The 21,310-nt window shown below is 49.5% G+C and overlaps 1 protein-coding gene across 2 annotated transcripts in view; it reads left to right on the top strand.

Moving 5' to 3' along the window:
- BMP1 (bone morphogenetic protein 1) overlaps nt 1–21,310 on the top strand; it is a 94,230-nt gene that overhangs the window by 62,680 nt on the left and 10,240 nt on the right. The window contains exons 8-15 of one of the 2 annotated variants that reach the window (XM_032800910.2): nt 2,632–2,747; nt 5,630–5,732; nt 7,461–7,577; nt 7,896–8,041; nt 10,255–10,450; nt 10,951–11,076; nt 11,276–11,436; nt 12,109–12,289. In XM_032800910.2, coding sequence (XP_032656801.1) covers nt 2,632–2,747; nt 5,630–5,732; nt 7,461–7,577; nt 7,896–8,041; nt 10,255–10,450; nt 10,951–11,076; nt 11,276–11,436; nt 12,109–12,289 — 1,146 coding nt within the window. Of the gene's footprint in view, nt 1–2,631; nt 2,748–5,629; nt 5,733–7,460; nt 7,578–7,895; nt 8,042–10,254; nt 10,451–10,950; nt 11,077–11,275; nt 11,437–12,105; nt 12,290–21,310 lie in introns of both variants that reach the window. The other variant, XM_032800909.2, reaches the window with a different exon arrangement.

Here is a 21,310-nt window from a genome sequence, read left to right as displayed (position 1 = left end):
CACCTTTAATCTGGCTCCATCAACACAGTCCCCAGTGCTGGCTCCACACTCAGAGAGGCGGGGAAGGATGTATTGGCCCATGGACAGCAGTACTGAAATATCGCTGAGCTTCGCCACAGCCAACTAGATCATGTGGCTTCCAGATGAGAGTGCTGGGCTAGCTCCAGATAGTGCTAAGTAGTAAACCCATCATGGGCCAAGCTGGCTGGCTGGCCATGGCATGGCGTGGCAGGGTGTGTGTGGGGGAGATTCCTGCCCTGATGGAGGCGGGGCTGCCACAGGGGCATAAGTGCAGATGCAGCTCATGGAAAGCTTTAATTGGCACTTGGATGCAGCTCACCTCTGGCTGCGTTTGAGGGTCTGGTTTGGTGGCTATTGAAGCTGAAAGGCAGGGGAAATTTTTTAAAGAAGAATGTTCAATCCATGGTTCTCTGCTGGAAAGGCTGAGACTTGAGTGAGGGAGCTGGGGGGCGACACAAAAACTCTTGTAAGGTTTAATTTTCCATCTTAAAGTTGGGACTTTGGTTGCTGTGGCAACATGGCACCAGGTTGGGTTTCCATGGCTACTTGGGAGCTTCAGTCGAGGCTATTGATTTGGTTCGGGAGGTGAGGGGGATGCATCTTAAAAAGGCCAGTGTTGCTGTTTAGACAAGAAGCAAAGCTCAGAGACAAAAGACGGAGATTTTCCTTGGAGCAACACCGCCAGAGGGGTTGGGGGTGTGCGTTAAACATCAGGTTTGGAAGTGCTAACTTCTGCAGGAATACAGGGCCAACTCCCAGCCAAGGTGATTCAGCCTGGGTAAGGGGGATAAATTGTTCCTTTGCGATGTGCTGCCTGGGACGGGGGGGGTGTCTTTTTTGGGATGGGATCTTTGAAAGTCGCTGGTTGTTGAACCTGATCCAAACATCCCTGAACTTTTCATTTAGATCTTGCAGCAACCAGGGCCAGCTCCAGGGTTTTTGCCACCTCAAGCAGCAAAAAAAAAAAAAAAAAAGCCGTGGTTGGCGGCAGCTCCACCATGCCGCTTTCTTCTTCCGCAGCAATTCGGCGGCAGGTTCTTCCCTCCAAGAGGGAGTAAGGGACCTGCCGCCAAAGAGCCCGCCATGCCACCACTTCCCCTTGGCCGCCTCAAGCACCTGCTTGCTGAGCGGGTCCCTGGCAGCAACCTCCCTCTGGATGGGATGCTGGAGTCCGTGAGAGCTACCAAGGGACAGAGCATGCACTCTGGCAGTCCAGAAAGGCAAGCCTGGCCCAATTCTCTGTCTGTACAGTAACTGGGAGCACGTTGTGCTGTGCCATATGGTCCTGTGGAAGCACTTCCCAGGCTGCAGAGTACACCCTCTCCTTGTCCCCAGGACAGCTCCCCAGCATACCTTCTGCGCTTTAGTGGTCTGTTGAGCCATTTCCTACGGGCACTTGTCTCCCTTGATCTGTGCTTCCTCGGAATGGGGCTCCAGGTCTAAAGGCACCTCCAGTCCCATTCCAGCATCAGAAGCCCAGACTTTTCAGAGCTGCTGGGCCCACAGAAGGAGGTTGGAGTCTCTGGAACAGCAGTGCCAGAGCAAAGAGCTTTGGGGTATACCTGGCGCATGTGAGAAGTTCACCTGATTTTGCATCAGGACTGGTCAGAACGCTGGGAGTTCAAGCAGGCCCTGGGATTTCTAAGGTTCCCTACAGCTTTAGTTCCCCACCACTACCCCAATCCATATAATCCTTCTCAAGAAACAGCCCCACACGCAACCCTGTGACCATCCCCCACTCGCACCGAGCTATTATTCAGGAGCTCTTCCTGCACCTAGACTCTAGCTCCTGCCTTCATCCCGCTGCTGCTCTTCCTCCCTGATACAAACCTGGCAGTTCTGGACACTTCATTCCACCTGCTGCTGCTAGTGATACCCAGCCTCCCCATAGGTGCTGGAACGAGGGGCGGTGGGGGATGCTGCCTCGCCCCTTGACTTGAAGTGGATTCCATCATATACCAGGTTTACAGTTTGATTCAATGTCTCTCAGTACCATACAAATTGTTCTGGCGCCCCTGCCCACCCGGCCGTACAGCTCCTCCTGTCACAAACAGTTTCAGAAGCCTTGGATCGTTGTACACCTTGAGAATACATGCCTGTAACATGTCCCCGTGTGTCTCCACTGTAGCCAGGAGAGACACTAAAGTCAGCAAGCCCAGATACTTTCCGCTCATGCTTGCAGAGCTGGCAGGGGGAGGGTTGCAGATGGAAAACTCAAGGCACCGCTTTTGGGAGGGCAGGGAGTGGTTAGTGATAGGTTAACTCTTGTAACAGTGGGAGCAAGTAGCTTAGATCCAGAGTTTGATCTCTGATATGTTGTCTGTCCAGGGTCTTCCTACCCTTGTGCTGGACTTGGGGGAAAACTGGAATAAAATTCTTTCATCTCTCCGATTTGGTTGTTTCTTACCCCTGATCTATCTGCCTCTCTCACTCCCTGCCCTGGCAGATTTATGGCAGTACGGGGGCATTTGTTGCTTCTGACCCAATCTGCTGTTGAAAGGGGGATCCACTCTGGGGCTTCTTGTGAGGGACACAATGATTTGGCTGGGTGCTTGGAGTGGCTTTGCTGAGGAGTTTTTAACCCTCTGCCCTTTCCTGTTTTGTTCCCAGCCTGTGGAGAGACCCTCCAGGACAGTCAGGGGAATTTCTCCTCCCCAGAGTTCCCCAACGGATACCCTGCACATGTGCACTGCGTCTGGAGGATATCGGTCACCCCGGGAGAAAAGGTACCAGAGCCCACTCCAAAGTGCCTGGGGTGGGGTGCACAGTCGCAAAGGGCTGGGGGTGAAGGGATTAAATGAGGGAAATCTAGGTGTTGAGTGGTGCTTTTCTTTTTTGTTCCTCCCTCTTCCTAGTCCCCTTTTCCTTTCTCTGTCTCTCCCCCACCCCCACTTGCTCTCCTTCCTCTTTCTTCCCCATTTTTCCCTTCCTGCCTTTCACACTCTGTCTGTCCCATTGCTTCTCCCCACTTTATCTTCTTCTCAGTAGCCCCCCCTGGTGGAGCACTGGATGTAACGCCATACAAATGGTCACCTCTCCTTCCACTCCTTTGTGCCTCTTGTGTTGTGGTTCCTTCCGCTACACACACACATACACACACACTCTCTCTCTCTCTCTCCTTTCCCATTGGCAGGTCAGCTCCAGCTTCCAGTGCGCAATGTGGTGTTTGCTTTCTTATGGCAGCGCTGCACTCTGGCTGGGATCCCATGTTCTGGGAACTGTCTTGACAGCCGCAGCTATTTAACTGCGCGCTCCCCAAGCTCCACTGCGCGCCTCCGCATTACCACGGGTCCACTGGAAGGGTCTCGATATGGAGCACAGGGCAGAGAGCGGAAACGGGAGTGGGAACTGCTCCTTTGCTGCGCCCCATTGGAATGTTACCCCCTTCTCCCGTCTCATGCTTTCAGGGTCACCAGGATCTGATCAGTTAGGGATGGGAAAGGCATGTGCCTTCAAAAGGGGGGTTGGGACCATCCTCCCCTTCCCATGCTGCCAATAGGAGGGGATCCCAGCTAGATCCTGGCTTGGAGCCGAGGGGTCAGGGAACGGAAAAGGTGTGAATCACTGCATTAGAGCCATCAGAGCCATTCACTCTTTGGGGCAGGGACTGTCACTTTGTTCTGTGTCTGTACAGCGCCTGGCACCGTGGGGTCCTGGTCGATGGCTGGGGCTCTCAGGTGTAATAGGAATACAAAGAGATAATGATCATTAGAGCACTGAGCCCATCCCCCTGCAAGGAAAGGGTACGGGCCCCAGAGCTGGGACATCACACTGATGTGCTGCTTCGCCTTTGGCTGTGCCTGCCTGTGTGGGAGGGGCAGTGGGAAGATCAGTAGCCAGCAGCTGGTGCCTCTTGGGAGTCCGAGTGCTCCTCCCCAGAGTGGGGGTCACCGGAGAACTGGGGCGGTTTGGGCCAGGACCCAGCCTGCTACTTGGGTCACAAGCAGTGGGGACCTTACCCTTCAAACAGCCTGGTTCTCCCCTTTACTCTCAGGCCTGTATAGCCGGGCGCGGTGGTTCAACCCTCCCATTTCACCCTGCTGTGCTGCCCACTAATGGGATGGCCAGATGTTCATGCCAGCTGGGGATGGAAAAGGCCTTGTGGGCCATCCCCAGTGGGGGTTAGCACCGAGGCGGGAGCTATTCCCTGGGGCTCTGGCCAGCCCGTTGGAAATGTCCCAAGTACAGGGGGGCTCCCAGCACTTGTCTGGAGAGGGACTCGGAAAGATCTCTCCTTTGGGGAGCTTTTTCCTCAAGTGATCTGCCTGAAGGCCCAATCAAGAACCTGCTGAAGTCACTGGGAAGGCTCCCAAAGAGTTCAAGCGGTGTTGGATCAAGTTCTAACTGCTCCTCTTGTTCAACTTTACCCCATTCCTCTTAGTCAGATCACGCTAAAGTTCCCCCTCCCCCCACCCTGGTATTGCTGTTTTCTTCCCGTGAATCATGCCAGCAGACGGCTCTCTTGGCTTTCCATAGTTAGCAGCTAGCCCAGCTAAGCAGCTGTACGTATTTAGTGCCTCTGGCTACCATATCTCAATGCAAGCGCCTATCCATCCCTGAGCCTTCAAGACTTTGGAGAAGGACCCAGATCTGATGCCCACACTTGGGTTGAGTTGTGATCTGGAGCCAGGCTCTGCAGTCTAGGCCCATTTCTAGCTGGAGGAGTTAATCAGCAGAGCTTTACGCAAAGTCACGATTGGGCTGAGTTGGGGTTTCATTACAGACTCATAGCTTGGGCCAGGCTCACATGAACCTGGCCCGGTGCTTTGCTTTTCTGACACCCTGGAATGTTTGCGGTTCCCACCTCAAAATCAAATGAAACTCTGCTATTTCAGCGGGACTTCCCTTTGAGTTTCTGCCATTTATTCAACCCTGAAGTTCAAAGCTAAACCCAGGGTGCATGGCCTCCTGCGAACACTTTCCTGTGTTAACTGACACCTTTCCTCAGCCAGCGGTTGCAGCATCCAATGATACTTGCCTGGGGTGATCACAATAACGGATGGGCCTTGGGCTAGCTGCAGTGCAAACGCTTTGCTTTCAGAAGTTTGGGCCTGTGACTAGTGATCCTGGGGTATCTCCCTTGTTAGCTTCCCAACTTGAAGTGCCTGAATGGGCCATGGTTTTCAGGCAATGCTGAGCATCTCCCTCTGCAAGTCAGGCCCCCTGTAGGGTGTCTAGTCACTTCTGGAAATGTGTAGGCCTTTGATCAAAGTGGCATCTGGACACGGTGACTACCGGAGCCCTATAGATACCTGAGGTGGATGAAAGAACTTTAGCTGAGCAGAGGATGAGATTAGTGGAAAGCCAAGTGGAAAGCCCTACTGCTGCTTTTAGGTTCACGGACCCACCCCTGAAGCCTGTTGGAGCAAGATGGCTGGAATGGCATAATGATCTCCTGGATGGATTTGAACCTGGGAGCTTCAGTACTGCAGCACAAACTAATACCACATCAGTTAAAGGAGTAACTCTATAAGCTGGCACCAGTAGTAGGCTATTATCCTGTCATGGACTAGCCATTAGAGGGGGAAGAGGCACTCACTTGGCCTGTCTGTTACCATAGGGGTCCCTCCTTGGAGGGAGTTTCATCTCAGCTTGTTTTCCCTCTCAGATCATCCTGAACTTCACGTCCATGGATCTGTACCGAAGCCGGCTGTGCTGGTATGATTACGTGGAGGTGAGAGACGGGTTCTGGAGAAAGGCCACACAGCGAGGTAACCAACAAGACTCTTGGGTGGGCGGGCCAAGCTACGCTGTGCTGCTGGAAGTCAGTCCCTCTAATGATCCCTTCCTCCACCATTAACTCCCAGCTCCAGTGATGCTCTGCCTCCCTGCATTCCCCGCCTTCTCTGCTTTATTTGCTTTTGGCAAGGAACTTTCTGCAGCGATGCTGACTGATCCACATGCCGTCAGCCAGAGTAGGAGGAATAACCAGTGTCTTGGGCCTGGTTTTCCTCTCATTCACCCCATTGGTTTAAATGGGGTTAATCCCAGTTGACATGAATGCGAGATCAGAAACTCACCCACAGAATCATAGGGACATAACGCTGGCAGGGACATAAGAATGGCCACACTGGGCCAGACCAAAAGTCCATCTAGCCCAGTAACTTGTCTTCTGATAGGGCCAATGCCAGGTGCCCCAGAGGGAATGAACAGAACAAACATCAAGTGATCCATCCCCTGTCACTCGTTCCCAGCTTCTGGCAAACAGAGGCTAGGGACACCATTCCTTACCCATCCTGGCTAATAGCGATTGATGGACCTATCCTCCATAAACTTATCTAGTTCTTTTTTTGAACCTTATTGTAGTCTTGGCCTTCACAACATCCTCTGGCAAGGAGTTCCACAGGTTGACTGTGTGTTGTGTGACGAAATACCTCATTTTGTTGGTTTTAAACCTGCTGCCTATTAAACATCAAGGAATCTTCTAGTCTAGTGTTTCATAAACAACTGGTCTGGGGACTGGCATCAGTCCCTGAGATCTCCCTGACACAGTTTAGGAAGGCAGTAAGCTGGTCCCTGGTATCAAAAAGGTTGAGAAACACTAACTAGTCCATCCCCTCGTGCCGAGGCAGGATTAAGTCTACCTAGATCACCCCAGACAGGTGTTTGTCTAGCCTGTTCTTATAAACATCTAATGACGGCGATTTACTCCCCCGTGTTCACCCACATCTTCCAAGTACTTTGCAAATGAAGCTAGTGCAACTCCATCGACCTCAGTGGAGTGACCCGTGCATGTGTGAGTGCTGCATGTGACTATTAGCAGATTAACCTAATTGGCATGGCCCATCTGGCAGGCAAGTGAGTCAGTCACCCCATTTTGGGAAACAGAGGCACAGATAGATATGATGGGCCAGATTTTCCAAAGATCTCAGCCCTCCCTCAGCGAAACTCCTTTGAAAAATCTGGCCCTCAAAGACTCACCAAGGGTCACACAGCGAGTCAATGCTGGGAACAGAACCCAGGAATTACTTGATTGCTAGTCCCTTGCTCAACCACTAGCTCATGTTGCCTTTTAAAAATGGCTGATTCAGACTTATGGCTGCACAAGCCTTTTTCAGCCAGCCAACATAGGGGTCAGCAGAATTCCTTACCCAAGAACAAAAGGAGAAGACCTTTCTGGTAACTTGCTCTAGCCCCAGAACTTGATCTCTATGACAGTGATGACATAAATGTTCCCCAGTATTCCACATCCTTACATTCTGGGCCACTTCACCCCCTCCTGAAAACATCAGATGTTTGTGCAATTGCCATAGAATGGCCATTTTCACATCCAAAACTAGCCACGTTCCAGTGCCAATCAAGTATTGTTGGGAAGTGAAGTTGCCTTGCCAAATGTTTTGCTCCACAACTGCAGTGCAGGGAGCAGAGGGCGTGAGCTGCTGCCAGCTGGCAGTAAATGCCATTGAGAGATACCCAATAAAGCACGTGTCCTTCTCCAGGTAGGTTCTGTGGGAATAAGCTCCCCGAGCCCATCATCTCCACTGACAGCCGCCTCTGGATTGAGTTCCGCAGCAGCAGCAACTGGGTCGGCAAAGGGTTCTTCGCTGTCTACGAAGGTACTGGGCTCTGCCGCTGGGACTGGCTGAGTCACTCATGTTGGTGCAGGGAGGGAGGTGACTCCAGGGGGGAGAGATTCCACCCAGTATCTCAAGGGTTACTTTTCTTTGGAGAGGGCTGATTGGGATTGTCAGTGCTAAGCCTTCTCCTGGGAATGGGCTGGTTGGTCCCAGGCTCTCCAGATAACTTTCTCCCCACCCCAGAATGCTAGGGCCAGCCCTGGCAGCAGCACCACCTCTCCTCCAGGCAAGCATCACCCTCCTGTGCAGTGGCTGGCCCACTGCTTACAGCCGGGCTGGCATTACCTTCCCTTGCAGCCATCTGCGGGGGAGAAATGAAGAAGGATAACGGCCACATCCAGTCTCCGAATTACCCGGATGAATACCGGCCCAACAAAATGTGCACCTGGAAGATCACGATCTCCGAGGGCTTCCATGTGGGGCTCACCTTCCAGTCATTCGAGGTATGGACAGCACAAGTGTCCAGCCCACACTGTGAGTGGGTGCAGGGCAATGGGGACAGGGCATGGAACCTTAACGCTCACTGTATCCCAGATCCTGAGACATGCTGAGCCTCTGGGACTCTCTCTGGCCCTATTGAGGCTGGCAGGAGCCCAACATCTCTTGGGATTTCACCCAACACTTTGCTAGAGCCTTTTGCCTGAAGATTCCAAAGTGCCTCCGAAGCATTAATTAGTTAATCCTTGCAGCTGCTGGATGAGGGGGCAGCATTGCCCAGTGGATAGGACATCAGGCTAAGCTTAAAAGTTCTATTTCTGGCTCTGATGTGACATACTGGGTGACCTTGGGCAAGTCACTTTCCTTCTCCATTTCTCAGTTTTCCCATGTAGGTGTAATGATCCTTTTAAGCTTCCAGAAGGAGAAGTCCCATATAAGAGTTAAGTATTGCTATCTTACTCATAGTAGAGCTGAGACACAGAGAGGAGAAGTGACTTGGCCGAGATCACTCAGCAGGTCAATGTCGGGATTATAACACAGAACGCTTGATTCCCTATCCTCTGTTTAAACCCCTTCTAAATCCCTTTGGCAGTACTGAGAATCTGAGCCCTAGATTATGCCTCACTCATGTTAACAGCAATTCCCATTAGGCTGCAGCAAATGCGCACTCTCCTCTCTTTTCACATCCTCTCCTCTTGCCCAACAAAAGACAGGCTCACAGAAGTCACCACATGCCTCCACTCCGTAAGCAAAGCCACAAAACTGAGTCATCCGCACTCATCTGGAGTCACCCGCTGGCTCTTCCCATTAGAAAAGCATTCCTTAGCAACAAGAAACCTACTGGCAAGCTCACTGCAGAGACAGTCAGAACTCAGAACGTCGATCCCCTGGGAAATCCTGAAATTTCAAAATTTCCTTGTGCCCGAAATCACATCAACAAGTGAAAATTTCCAAAAATTCCCACGAAATGAAATTTCAAAAAACATGGTTTTATGCTAATATCGAAACGCCCTTGTCAAAGTGCTTGGTTTTGAAGGAAGCATTTTGACTCTTGATATGATATTAATCAAAATGTAGCACTTAGCCCTTATTGAAACAAAATGTGCAGATCATTTTTCATGCAAAATATTGATAACGAAATAGTGAAGCATGTCTATTCCGTTGAATCAATATTTTCCGACAGTAAACGGTTCTGCTGGAGGATTTCTGCCCAGCTCAGCTCTACAGCGGTAGGAAGACAGCATGGGCTTGTGGTCAGAGTCGAAGTGGGTGGTGAGTTGTGTAACTGCACCTCATCCACACCTTGGAACAGCTCCACCTGGGCAAACATCATTTGCCTTTTCAGGGTCTATGTACGCTGCAGTGGAGAGGTCTGACTGCAGCAGGGGGCGCCATCCCTGCATAGCTTTGATTGAGGTAGCTTGCTAAAAATAGCAGTGGAGACTTAACGCAGGGGAGTCCATACTGGGGGTCCAAGGAGGGCTTGTATTTGGGCTGCTAGTCCATGAGGCCCTGCCTTCATCACTGTTTTTAGTGCGCCAGCTTGATGGAAGCTAGCCCAGGTACACGTGCTGCAGTGACACCTCCCATGCTTAGCACAGACATGCCTGTAGATGCACTTTACCTACCACTTGTGAGCTTGCTCATGCCTTCACAGTGGTGTAAATCAGGCGTCACTGCTGAAGGCATTAGGATCAGACCAGTACAGAACTGGTTCAGAGGAAAGCAGAATCAAACCCTGCATCCTCAACTTCCATTTTGTATCTGCAGTACCATGACCCCCACTCATATACCTGGTCTATACCTCTCAGGCCTGATTGCATGTCGAGTTTGTGTTCTGGGGTATGAAATTGCTTGCACCTTAACTGAACCTGTAACGTTTCTCCTTTGGATCAGTTGCCTAGGTCTTACTCCCTTCTCTGCCACTGACCTGCTGGCTGACCTTAGGCAAGTCCCTTCCGTGCCTCAGTTTCACAAATTTTAAAATCATGGTGCCGACCCTACTTGCTGGGGCTGTTGTTCAATTGCTTTGGGATCATTAGCTGAAAAGAGCTAGAGCTGCCAAGTGAAAGCACAATGGTTTTGGCCATTGCTACTGGATTTGGGAGTTAAGCTCAGCAGGTGAAGTTGCTATCTGGCTGGTCAGGCCACTGAGCAGCTGAGGGATCCTTGGGAGCCCTCTGGTGAACTGCTGTCTTGCCTGCTCCCCCTGTCCCAGATCGAGCGGCACGACAGCTGTGCCTACGACTATCTGGAGATCCGGGATGGCAGCAGTGAGTCGAGCAGCCTGATCGGCCGGTACTGCGGCTATGACAAGCCCGACGACATCAAGAGCACTTCCAACAAGCTGTGGATGAAGTTTGTCTCGGACGGCTCCATCAATAAGGCTGGCTTTGCCGTCAACTTCTTCAAAGGTACCGGAGCCTCCTTCATCTCTCCTCTGCCGGCAGCATCTGGAGCCCCTGTGGCAATAGACCCTTTTTTTTGAGCCTTCTGGTGCATGGGATGGGCTTGGCACAGCGTGGATGGACTCTGCTTGCCAGCGGGAAAGGGGCAGCTGAACTGTTCCCTCATGTCAGCAGGGGGAAGCTCTTTGGCTTTAAAATCCCAAACATTATCCTTGGGCTACCAGGAGCAGAGGGACCAAAAGCAAGCCCAGTCCAAGGTATGGCCCAACCCTCTAGTGACTGGCTGGGAGCTTAGCTTGCTCAGAGGCCTCTCTCCTTTCAGGCCACTGCTCCCCAGTTTTTCTCCTGAGTGCTCAATTGGGGCTGCAGTCCCCAGCCCTGCTTGGTTCCTGTCCTCCATGAGAACGGCACTGCCCCCCTTGTTGGCCAGCGCCGAGACGTGGCCCTGGCAGGCTGTTCCAGGTGTCCCGCTACCAAACCCTTTCTCTGCCTTTGTCCCCTTGCAGAGGTAGACGAGTGCTCGCAGCCCAACAACGGCGGGTGTGAGCAGCGCTGCGTGAACACCCTAGGCAGCTACCGGTGTGCCTGCGACCCTGGCTACGAGCTAGCTTTGGACAAGCGCCGGTGTGAAGGTCGGTATCTATGGGTGGCCATGACCCTTCTCTTGACCCTGCTGACAGTTCCAGAGCTGTAACTGCTCTTCCCCTCCACGCCTAGCCCTGCACTGCTCCAGCCCACCCATCTGCTTCTGAGCGGTGCCGGGCCTAGAACAGTCAAAGTGTCATGCAGGAGGGAAGCCTGGCCAATGCTCCCATGCTTTGTACCCTGCAGCTGCCTGTGGAGGCCTCCTCACCAGACTCAACGGCTCCATCACCAGCCCTGGCTGGCCCAAGGAATATCCACCCAACAAGGACTGCGTCTGGCATCTTGTGGCGCCCTCCCAGTACCGCATCTCACTGCAATTCGAATTCTTTGAGACTGAGGGGAATGACGTGAGTACCAAGGCCCCATCTCCTTATGGGAGGAGCTCCTCCTTTCTAAACTCTTCACCACCACCTGCAAAAGACCAGCTTGCTGCATCTCCAGGTGAAGATCCCTGCAACGTTGCGAGCCTCGGCATGCATGGTCTGGGGTTGGGGGGAGGCATGACTGCAGAGGGAGGTCAGACGTTCATTTCTCAAGATGGTTCTACGTCCTGGTAAGTGCATGGGTCAAAGCCAATGTAGTAGCTCTCAGAGGAAGTGAGAGACTTTTCTACATCAGGTTGGTTGTTGCACTAAATTCATAGACTCTAAGGCCAGAAGGGACCACAGTGATCATCAGAGAATTTCCCTAAAATTAATTCCTGTCTGAACCAGAGATGTTTTAGGAAAACATCCAATCTGGATTTTAAAATTGCAACTGATGGAGAATCCACCAGGATCCTTGGTAGATTTTTTCAGTGGTTAGCTACTCTCTGTGTTGAAAATGTACACCTTATTTCCAGTCTGAATCTTTCTAGCGTCAGCTCCCAGCCACTGTCTAGCTAGTGCTGATACAAGCCCTGAGCTCAGTGCTCTAAACCCTCATCCAGATGAGCCGCTGGTCAGCTCCTGCTGGCTGCCTCTCCTCACTCTGTCTCAGCCTGGCTCCTCTGTCTGTCCCCTCCACCCTCACCCCAGCAGGTGTGCAAATACGACTTTGTGGAGGTGCGCAGTGGGCTGTCAGCCGACTCCAAGCTGCACGGCAAGTTCTGCGGTGCCGAGAAGCCTGACGTCATCACTTCCCAGTACAACAATATGAGGATCGAGTTCAAATCCGACAACACCGTCTCCAAGAAGGGCTTCAAAGCCCATTTCTTCTCAGGTAGACCCGCCAGCCTGCAATCTGGGTGTCCTCTGTCCCTTCACCCCCATCCTATCGCTAATAGCTCCAGCCGCTAACCTTTGCCTAGAGGGTGCAGTCCCCAGCCCCTTTCACTGGAGGACACTCTGCTGCCTCCAGGAAGTTCTGTGCAGATCCCTCCCCTGCTCCACCTGCAGCTGCACCAGAGAGCCAGGGAGGAGTGAGGAAACATGTTCGAGATTCTGCAGCTCATTCCAACTAGAAATGGCCAAATCCTCAGCTGGAGTAAACCAGCATCGGTGCTACACTGATTTACACCAGCTGAAGATTTGGACCAAAATCCCAGCCAGGCCCCTGTTTAAGGAAATTGAAAAAAAAACCAACCCCCAACTAAGGCTGTTTCCCAAACTCTCCATTAAATAGGCAAAATCTCTATCCCTCTGGAGTTAGTTCCTGTGGGTCACTGTATGCTACAGGCTGTGTACAGTGTATGGGGCGCATTCTGCCCCCTGTTACAGGGGTAAATCCAGAGGATGCTGAAGTGGCTGCAGGTCTGCACCAGTGTAATGGAGATGAGAATCTGGCCCACTGTACTTAGGCCCAGATCCTCAGGTATTCAGGCACTGAACTCCCATTTAAAACACTGCGAGTCCGGTGCCAGACTATCTTTGAGGATGTGGGCCTCACGACTTACTCTGGTCCTGATTCTGCCACCCTTGTTCACGCCTGGTGTGCAAGTACAGTTAGTGGCACAAAGGCAGACTCACCGTGAGTGAGGGCAGCAGAATGTGGCCGTGTGTGTGTGTGTCAGATACAGCCAGCCACCCCCTGGGATGAGCCCGGGCAGCCCCAGTGGATCCCTCTGCGCCGAGTTCAGTAGTGACATAAAGCTGCACTGTTACCGGGGTAAGTTATACACACTGGGCTAAATTCGGCTGTCAGCAACATGGCCTCCGCTCCCGTTGACTGCTGCATGTGGCTAAGGATACGTCCATGTGGCAGTCAGGGGGTGACAGACTCTAAGTAAAGGATACGTGTCAGCTAACACAGCCGTTTGCCAGCTCATGCCTATGGGCCTTCATTGGTTTCAAACAAACTCCCCACATGAGTATTCCTCCAACTCAGGAAGCCTGGGCATTGTCCACTCCCAACTTGGGAAGCTTCTAGTGACATTGACGCAAACAGGGCTTGTCTACACAAAGACTGAGTGCGTGGCCAACTGGGGTGTGAATCTACAGCCTGCCGCACACTAAGGGGCTGGGCGGACCCTGCTACCCTGCACTAAAATTTCCCTAGTGCACTTTGGCACCTTGCTGCTTGAAACTCGTGCTTGCCACCTGCTAGGTCTTGGAATAGACAAGCCCACGTGCTTTTTATTTCATTTGCAAGGCTAGACCTTGAAGTCAGTCTCTAGACCTTGGGCCCCTGCAGTCAATTACAGGTGCAAAACTGCCAGAACCAGCGTTCAGCTCCATAGCCAGTTGTCAGTGCCTGCCTTACTTTAAAAGATGCTGATCTCCCACAGGGCCAGATGACATTAATGGGGCCTGCTGGTGCTCAGCACCTCTGCAAATCAGGCCCCAGATATCTAAGTGCTGTCATTTGTATCTGGAATTATTAATGCTGTGTATTGCAGTAGCACCTAGGAGCCACAGTCATGGACCTCTTGTGTTAGATGCTGTACGATCACAGAACAAAGAGAGGCCCTGCCCCAAAGAGCTTGCCATCTGATTAGTTGTGCTACATTTAAGGGGACAACTCCTGGGAAAGCAATGAGCTGCCCTTGGTGCTGGCCTTCCCTTCCCAGGGCACTGCATTCTCTAGCATCATTGTATCATAACAGCTTCAACGAATTTGAGCTCTCCGAGTGGGCCACTTCTCGCCTTAGCTACGAGTGTCTCCTCGCATCGCCTCCTCCGCTTTGCCTGTCCCCGCGGTGCATCCCAATCCCTGGCTCTGCTTTGACGATGCCACTGTCTGCTCAATGCCTTTGCCAGTTGTCCCTCCTCGGGCCGTGCTGAGGATGTGGCAAAGCATCGGCGCTCCTTCTCTGCTTGAGGGTGTCCCCTCTCCTCCTCCTCTTGCTGAGATGTGTGCTGATCTAGAATGAACTAAAAACTCCCCCTACTTTCCTCGACTAGTAACAGCGGTGAGATATTGACCCGTCCTACTGTCTTGGCTATGCAGGGTCATTTGGATCCCTGGCTTGTACCTTATGCGGCAATGGGATTGCACTGGGTCTAAGTCTAGGCAGGATTTGTCCTAAGGTCCCTTAATTATGCTGCGGCGGTCAGTCATCTTTGATAAATGTAGCCATTCAGCTGCCTACCCTCCTTGGGTTGGGTCTCCTTCCTTTAAAGCAGACAGGGAATATTGGGACAGTTCCAGTGAAAACCATTACCTGCTTATTTCCTGTGTAGTGTGTGTCTTTCTCTTCTTTCCTACACCAATGCCTTGGAAGCAGCATTCGATTTTGGAAATCCTTTATCTTGTTCCTTAAAAAAACCAAACTCCTGGGCAAGCTCTCCAGCTGATATAAATCAGCATAGCTCCATGAGGGGCTGGCTCGAGGACCCCAACTCATTTTTGTTTAGGACAGGTTTTAAATCTGGGCAGGATTTGTCTTGAGGTCCTTTCATTACATTGCAGCTGCAAATCCTCTTTGATATATTTCATACATGTTTAGGGCATGGTTATCTTTAAGCGCATGCTGAAGTCCCAGTGAAGTCCAGGTGATTGAAGGACGTGTTTAAAGGGAAGCACATACTTCTTGAATAGGGATGGATTTAAGCATATGCCTAAGGGCATTCCTGAATCGGGGCCAAAGAAAGTAGAGCAATGATGACAAACTCCTTGAATCCTCAATGGATTCTTCAAGGTCCTGGCCCCTTCAAGCCATCTGCCTGAGCAGTTTTGCCCTCAAAGCTCAGAGAATTTCCTACAGCTCCTGATGAGTGCCCTACCCCATCCCATGCTGCCACTGGAGATGTTCCAAAGAACCCACCCGACAGGGCTTCTGCAGCTCCTATAGCACCATCATGTCACTTGTTAATCAAGGCCTTCTGCAGCTGGCTAGAATGAATGAAGAGCCAGTGGACGGGCTTCGGGTATGGTATTTTTACTTTATTTTTTTAAATGAAAACAAGGCAAGTAAGGTAATCTGCCCTGGCCCAGCCAACAGGAATCGCCACCATCCAGCAAAGAACGACCTCAGATAAGCCTCAGCAGCTGATCATGCAGCAGGATTGCCAAGGCATCCGGGTAAGTGTTTTATTCTCCTCTACTTCCTAGCTTAATGGCCTGCTCCTGGATCCTTTAGTCACCTAGGTGAGTGAAATCGGGGCCCTGCTGAAGTCAATGGGAATTTCATCATTGACTTCAATAGAGTCAGGATTTCACCCATTGCTTTAGTGCCACTACTTGGATGGGTAGGGGCTGCAGGATCCCAGGCGCCAATTTAGGTCCTTCTCAGCCTTTTGATGTACCTTGTGTTTGCTCCCCTGCCCCATCTCCCATTATAGAAACATAGCATTCCCCAAAGACTTCCCAAATCCCACCTACCCACTCACAGAACAATTCAGATCCTTGGCTTTATAACTGCGATGGCCACTACACACCCTCGTTCACATTTTGTGGCAACTAGGGAACCATAGGTGACTTCTCGGGGAGCCCCCAGTTTGTCCCATGGGCTCTACTCACTGGAACGTGCTCAGGCTGTGGATTACCAGAGGTGCCCAATGCTAGCAAGGCCATAAAAATATCCTTTCTGTCTCTTCACTCAGGTCACAGCAAGATGAAGGTAGAGGACACAAAGAGAACTGGATTCTCTATTTGGTGTATCACCCCTATTTACTTCCAGAATATTCTATTGTTACAGTCCAACACCAGGCAGGGCCAACCATGAGCAACTCCCAGATGTTTGCTTGGCTGGCTGGTCTCCTCTCTAAATGTATTCTTATACCCTTGGTCCTCTCTGAGTTCTTGCGTCACTCATGCTCCAGATTCAGGCAGGAAACAAAGCCTGGCCGCCGCTGTCCTGTTGCATGGGAAGAAACCCTCCCATCTTTGTGACTGAGTCATGTTCTTCTCCTCCTGCGCTACTATGGAAGCTGGGGATAACCAGAGGCAGCTATCAGGAGGCAGATCACTCTGGATTCTACCTGAGAAAGCGCTGGCTGGGGCCAGAACTGATGGCATGGGTTAATGTGGGTGCGTAAGTTAGACAAGTAAACGAGATCAGCAAGAGAGAGAGCCGTGGTGGAACAGCAGCTGTTGACCACCCGAACAGAAGACATTGGCTGGAATGTCCTGTTCCTTAGCAGGTGCTGCAGAGTCTTGGTGCTTATCTAACCACGCTTAAGGAACCATTTCCACTGGAGCTGTCAGTGTCAGTGCTCAGGTAAGCTCCCCTTCTCATGTCCCTTCCACACTGGAGCATTGCTTCACAGCTGTATGTTTGTGTGATTCAGTACCTCTTGGGCTTAGGTATCTTTCTGGCCATTCATTACTATTGTGCAGTGTTATCTGCCTAGTTGTTGCCCTCCATCAGTGGTGGCTGCATTTCATCACTGCTACTTGTGGCCCTGCTCCAGGAAAGCACCTAAGCACATGCTTTAACATTGAAAGTCAGTGGGATTTAAGCACGTGTTTTGGCCAATGGTGTGCTTTCATGAATCGGGGGGGTTGTCGATACAAACGGGTGTATACGGCCCAATGCTGCATCACTCGATTGCAGTGGGATGCAGATGGAAAGCAGAATCGGGCCCAGAGTTTGCAAGGTGCTTTGGGATAAATGTCAGATGATATCATTATTGCTGATTATTTATTTTCAATGAACGAACTGATAGAATAAACAGTTACTAAAGACAGCTTTCCAGTGGGCTCTTTTCCTATGCAAATTCTTTCTTTTATCTCTCCATCCCAGGTGTCCTTCCTGAAGGGGGTTTATTATGCACAGTCCCCCTTGCAGCCCCCTAGCCTTGATTGAAATGCTTCTTCCCCCTGCTCTGTTTGCTGCCTGTACAGTTAGACCTTTAAAAGCCCCCTCCTCTGCTGCATCATGAACTTTGAGCTTTCTGGTTATAAATCCCCCAGGAAACAGGTCTGGCCATGTGCAGCAGTGGGCGGTCAGAACAAGGGGGTACGTACTGTTGCACATGGGGGTTGTAATGGCACATCACACCTGTTCTTAACAGCAGCCAGGCTCGTAGGAGTAACTGGACCATGCATCGTGCTAAACAGAGCCCCACATGCATGTCTAAATGAAAGAGCCTCCTGAATGCAGTGTATAAGTGGTGTCTCACCTGGAGCCTCAGGCACAGAGACACCTGGCTTCCTGGGGTGTGTTCTTTTCCCCACAAAACAGCACGGTCACACAATTTTTGCTATTCTTTGTATCACAGTAGCACAGCTAAAGGCTCTGAGATCAGACTCCAATTGTGCTAGGCGCTGCACATGCACAGAGTAAGGGACTGGCCCTGCCCGGCAGAGTTGACAATTTAAACAGACGAAGGAAGGACTGTTAAGCCCCTGTTCTACAGATGAGGAACTGAGGCAGAAAGGTGAAGTGACTGGCCCAAGGCCGCATGGGGAGTCTGGGAATAGAGCCTGGATCTCATGAGTCCCAGTGCGATGCCTTAACCATAAGACCAGCCTTTTGCTCCAGCAAACCTTTCCTGCATTTGTGCTGTCTTGTGGGGAAAAGAACACCTCCCTGGAAGCCAGGTGTCTCCTGTGCCCGAGGCTCCAGGTGAGACACCGCTTACAGGTGTAGATTGCCACGTATTCGCAGGGGCAAAAGAAAATGCAGGCCTGTTATTTACCAGGCTGCACGTGGCAACAGACTATATAGGTAAGAGATGCAAGGGGAGTATGGGTCACGAGGCAAACTGCAGACACACACACAACTAAAATTAATCAATTTTTAAAATTTATTTATTGGAATGTTTACAGGGTAAGGAGCAGCTTATGTATTAGCTATAGAGTGGTACAAACCTAAAAACACAACAATCCTAAATATTCTACTAACAATATTTACAAAAAAAAATGCAGCATTCTAGTTTAAAATATATCTATTTGATTCATTTACCCCAAAATACAACCAACAAATCACGGACCGGCCAACTGTAGATAATAAAGGCTTCTATTTGAAATAGACACTGTCTTGAAAGTGAGAGAGAGGTCTTCGAGATTCAGGGGCTCGGCTTATCCGGTTATTACACGGCGGCATAAACGATATCAACGGGGGGGACACGTTTCTTTCCCATCTTCTTTCTGCTGCACATTGTGCCAGGGGCTCACCCTTAAAGTACTCTACTATTATTGACTCACATATAAAGGTCATTTTTAGGGGAACGGTGGCCCCATACAACTTGTGTTGTTCGGCCTATCTATGGGGCACAAGTTAATGTTTCTTACCCACCAAATAGGGGATGGGGGCATGTGTTTGCCCAAAAAGGTTCTGCTTCCCGCCCAAATAAAAAAGTTTTGACGGTAATTGATATTGGTTGTAAAGAATGGTTCAAACCCAACTGAAATGGGACAAAGGAAAGAGGCCAGGCGGCTTTTACTGGCAAAGGATCCAGGATGCCTAACACGGAATAACTTATTTCATCAAGCTATCCCTGTTGCCCTGGCGAAAATCATGTTTGGCCAAAAAAATACCGATAACTTCCGAGGTTCGGGGGACTTCGCATTCCCACCTTACTCAGTGGGAATTGCGCTCGGGCTGGAGATTTGTAATCGCCGATTATCTGCTACATATGTTGAATGCAGGGGTTTATGGGAACACATTTTCCGAGACAGAAGTAATAGAGCGAGCCCAAACCAGAAACAAGGGTGACACAAAAAAAACAGGGATTGAAATATAGGGATTTGTAGGCCGCCCAAGGCCAACAATGCAGCCACATGAACCCAAACATCTGTGGGGAAGGGCTTCTTTAATGGGAACTCTTTTGGACAGTTAGAGTGAGTCTCAATGTTTGCAGTGTTTCTTAAAAACAATTGAGGGGACAAATATTTAGGCGGGAATTAGATGGCCCAATAAAACAATCAAAATTTCAATCAAGCAAAAATAGTTTTGGATATACTTCTAGGCCAAATTTTAGGTACCAAACATTGAGGGGAAGAATTGAACCATGAAAATATTTGAAATCATTTAAATTATTTTTGGAAATTTACGTATACTTATGGCAATGGGGAATTAACTGATTTGATTAAGAGATGGGCCCTTGCCTCGTAGTATGTAGTCAACATTTCCAATAGTGGCAATGGTAGAATGAACAACAGCAAACTTAATTACATTAAAAACATCCATATAACAACAGTTAAACCGTAACCGGTAATAGAGGTAATACTGAAGTGGGGAGGGAAAGTAACAGCATAATGGCCTAACTCACTGGCACATCCAAAAAATTGGACCGGAGTTAGTTTTTAAAGGATGAAATGTTAGGGCTCACCTTATTGTTACAAGAACTATACAAAAGTGGGACGTGCGATGATAACATTGGAAAGTCTTAGGGCATGATGCATATGGCAGGGGCATTGAATATAATATACATATGTTGGATTGGTATTAGATAGGTTCCAAAAAAATATATATTAGTTTCATAAAAACGAAAACAATTAATTTGGGACGTGGGGGTGTATGTAAAATAAGAGTTTGGTTTAGTGTTAAAGGGGAGGTCATTAGCATAAGAGGGTAAACTTTCCACAAGACAATTTAAGAATATGCACCAAAACCCAATGTAGGTGGGGTATGGTAATATAATTTACAAACAAAAAAACCCAGGCAAATAGGTGTCATTGGAACTGTTAAATTACTCGTTAATTAAAGAGAAAAGCTTTGATTTACTTCGACTTTGAACATTTAAAGAAAACTGGGAAAACAATAAGAATAAAATTGTTGAAGAAACAAATATTTTTCAAAAACACTAGGAAGCCGCCCCAGTTGCCCCACATTTTTAGGGTGAAAGAAACAATTTACCACTGTAGATTATATTAAATAATGTAAGAAAAGTTTATAAAAACTTATTTGGTACAAACTTGGATAAACGGGTTTAATGGCATATTTAGTGTGAGACAAAATTGAGTGGGGCAAATCACCAAGGCCAATTCTCTTACTTGCACTGACCAGGACCTGTTTGGGATCACGGTCGATTCCTCCTTCCACCCTTGAAGCGGCAAACCCATTTTGTAGTTCCAACTTTTCCTAAGTGGGCTCCAGTTGGCATAAGTGTTGTGAGGAGAAGGCAGCATAACCTGGTAAATAACAAGAATTCTAATTCGAGGCCCCTGTCATTGGCATTTAGTTTGTTTATTAACCAACAATTACATTTGGCTGGAGGTCAAGGTTATATTGAAACTAAGCTTCAACTGGAGGCACTTTAACACCTTAGTAGTTTAGTATCTCGGTTAAACTGTGGCCGTTAGAGGTTGCTCGTGTCGCAGAGCTTGGTTGTAAGGCCATATCTGGTTACTAAAACAGAAATTGGTTATTATTATAAAGGTTTCATGTTCCAATAAAAGAAACCATTGAGGGAATTTTTATTTTACAGGGACTTTTTCATAGTAAAAAAACGTTAGTTAGAAAGGAAAAAAATTGTTGGAATTGATCTTGCCTGAAATGGGCACTGATTCCGGTCTGCTCTACATTACAATTATCTTGGTATCCATGAGAGCCACATTTATTGCATAAAAATCCACCTTAGCCAATAAAACAAACCCAAATTCTTGGTCAATTGTCCATTAACTAATTTCTTGTATGGTCAGGCCACACCCTCTTGGTTATCATATTCACTTGTTTGGGCCCATTTAGGGTTAATCTGTGGCTTCCCTTTGCAAAAATTTTAATCTCTCTCTTTTTCCTTGTTTCAGGAACCAACTCTGAATTTCTCTCCGCTTAACAAATTCACTGGCTGAGGGGGGCCTCTTTGTACTCACAGCTTATTTAGCCAAAAGTCTTCTTATCTCCTCCTAGTCTCAGGGTAAATTGCATTAACACAGGACATTAGCATGGGGACGAATTCTGTTTCAAACAAAAAA

The sequence above is a fragment of the Chelonoidis abingdonii genome, chromosome 2 (genome assembly GCF_003597395.2).
Source record: "Chelonoidis abingdonii isolate Lonesome George chromosome 2, CheloAbing_2.0, whole genome shotgun sequence".
Classification (NCBI taxonomy): Eukaryota; Metazoa; Chordata; order Testudines; family Testudinidae; genus Chelonoidis; species Chelonoidis abingdonii.
This window is presented reverse-complemented; position numbering and strand designations above follow the sequence as displayed.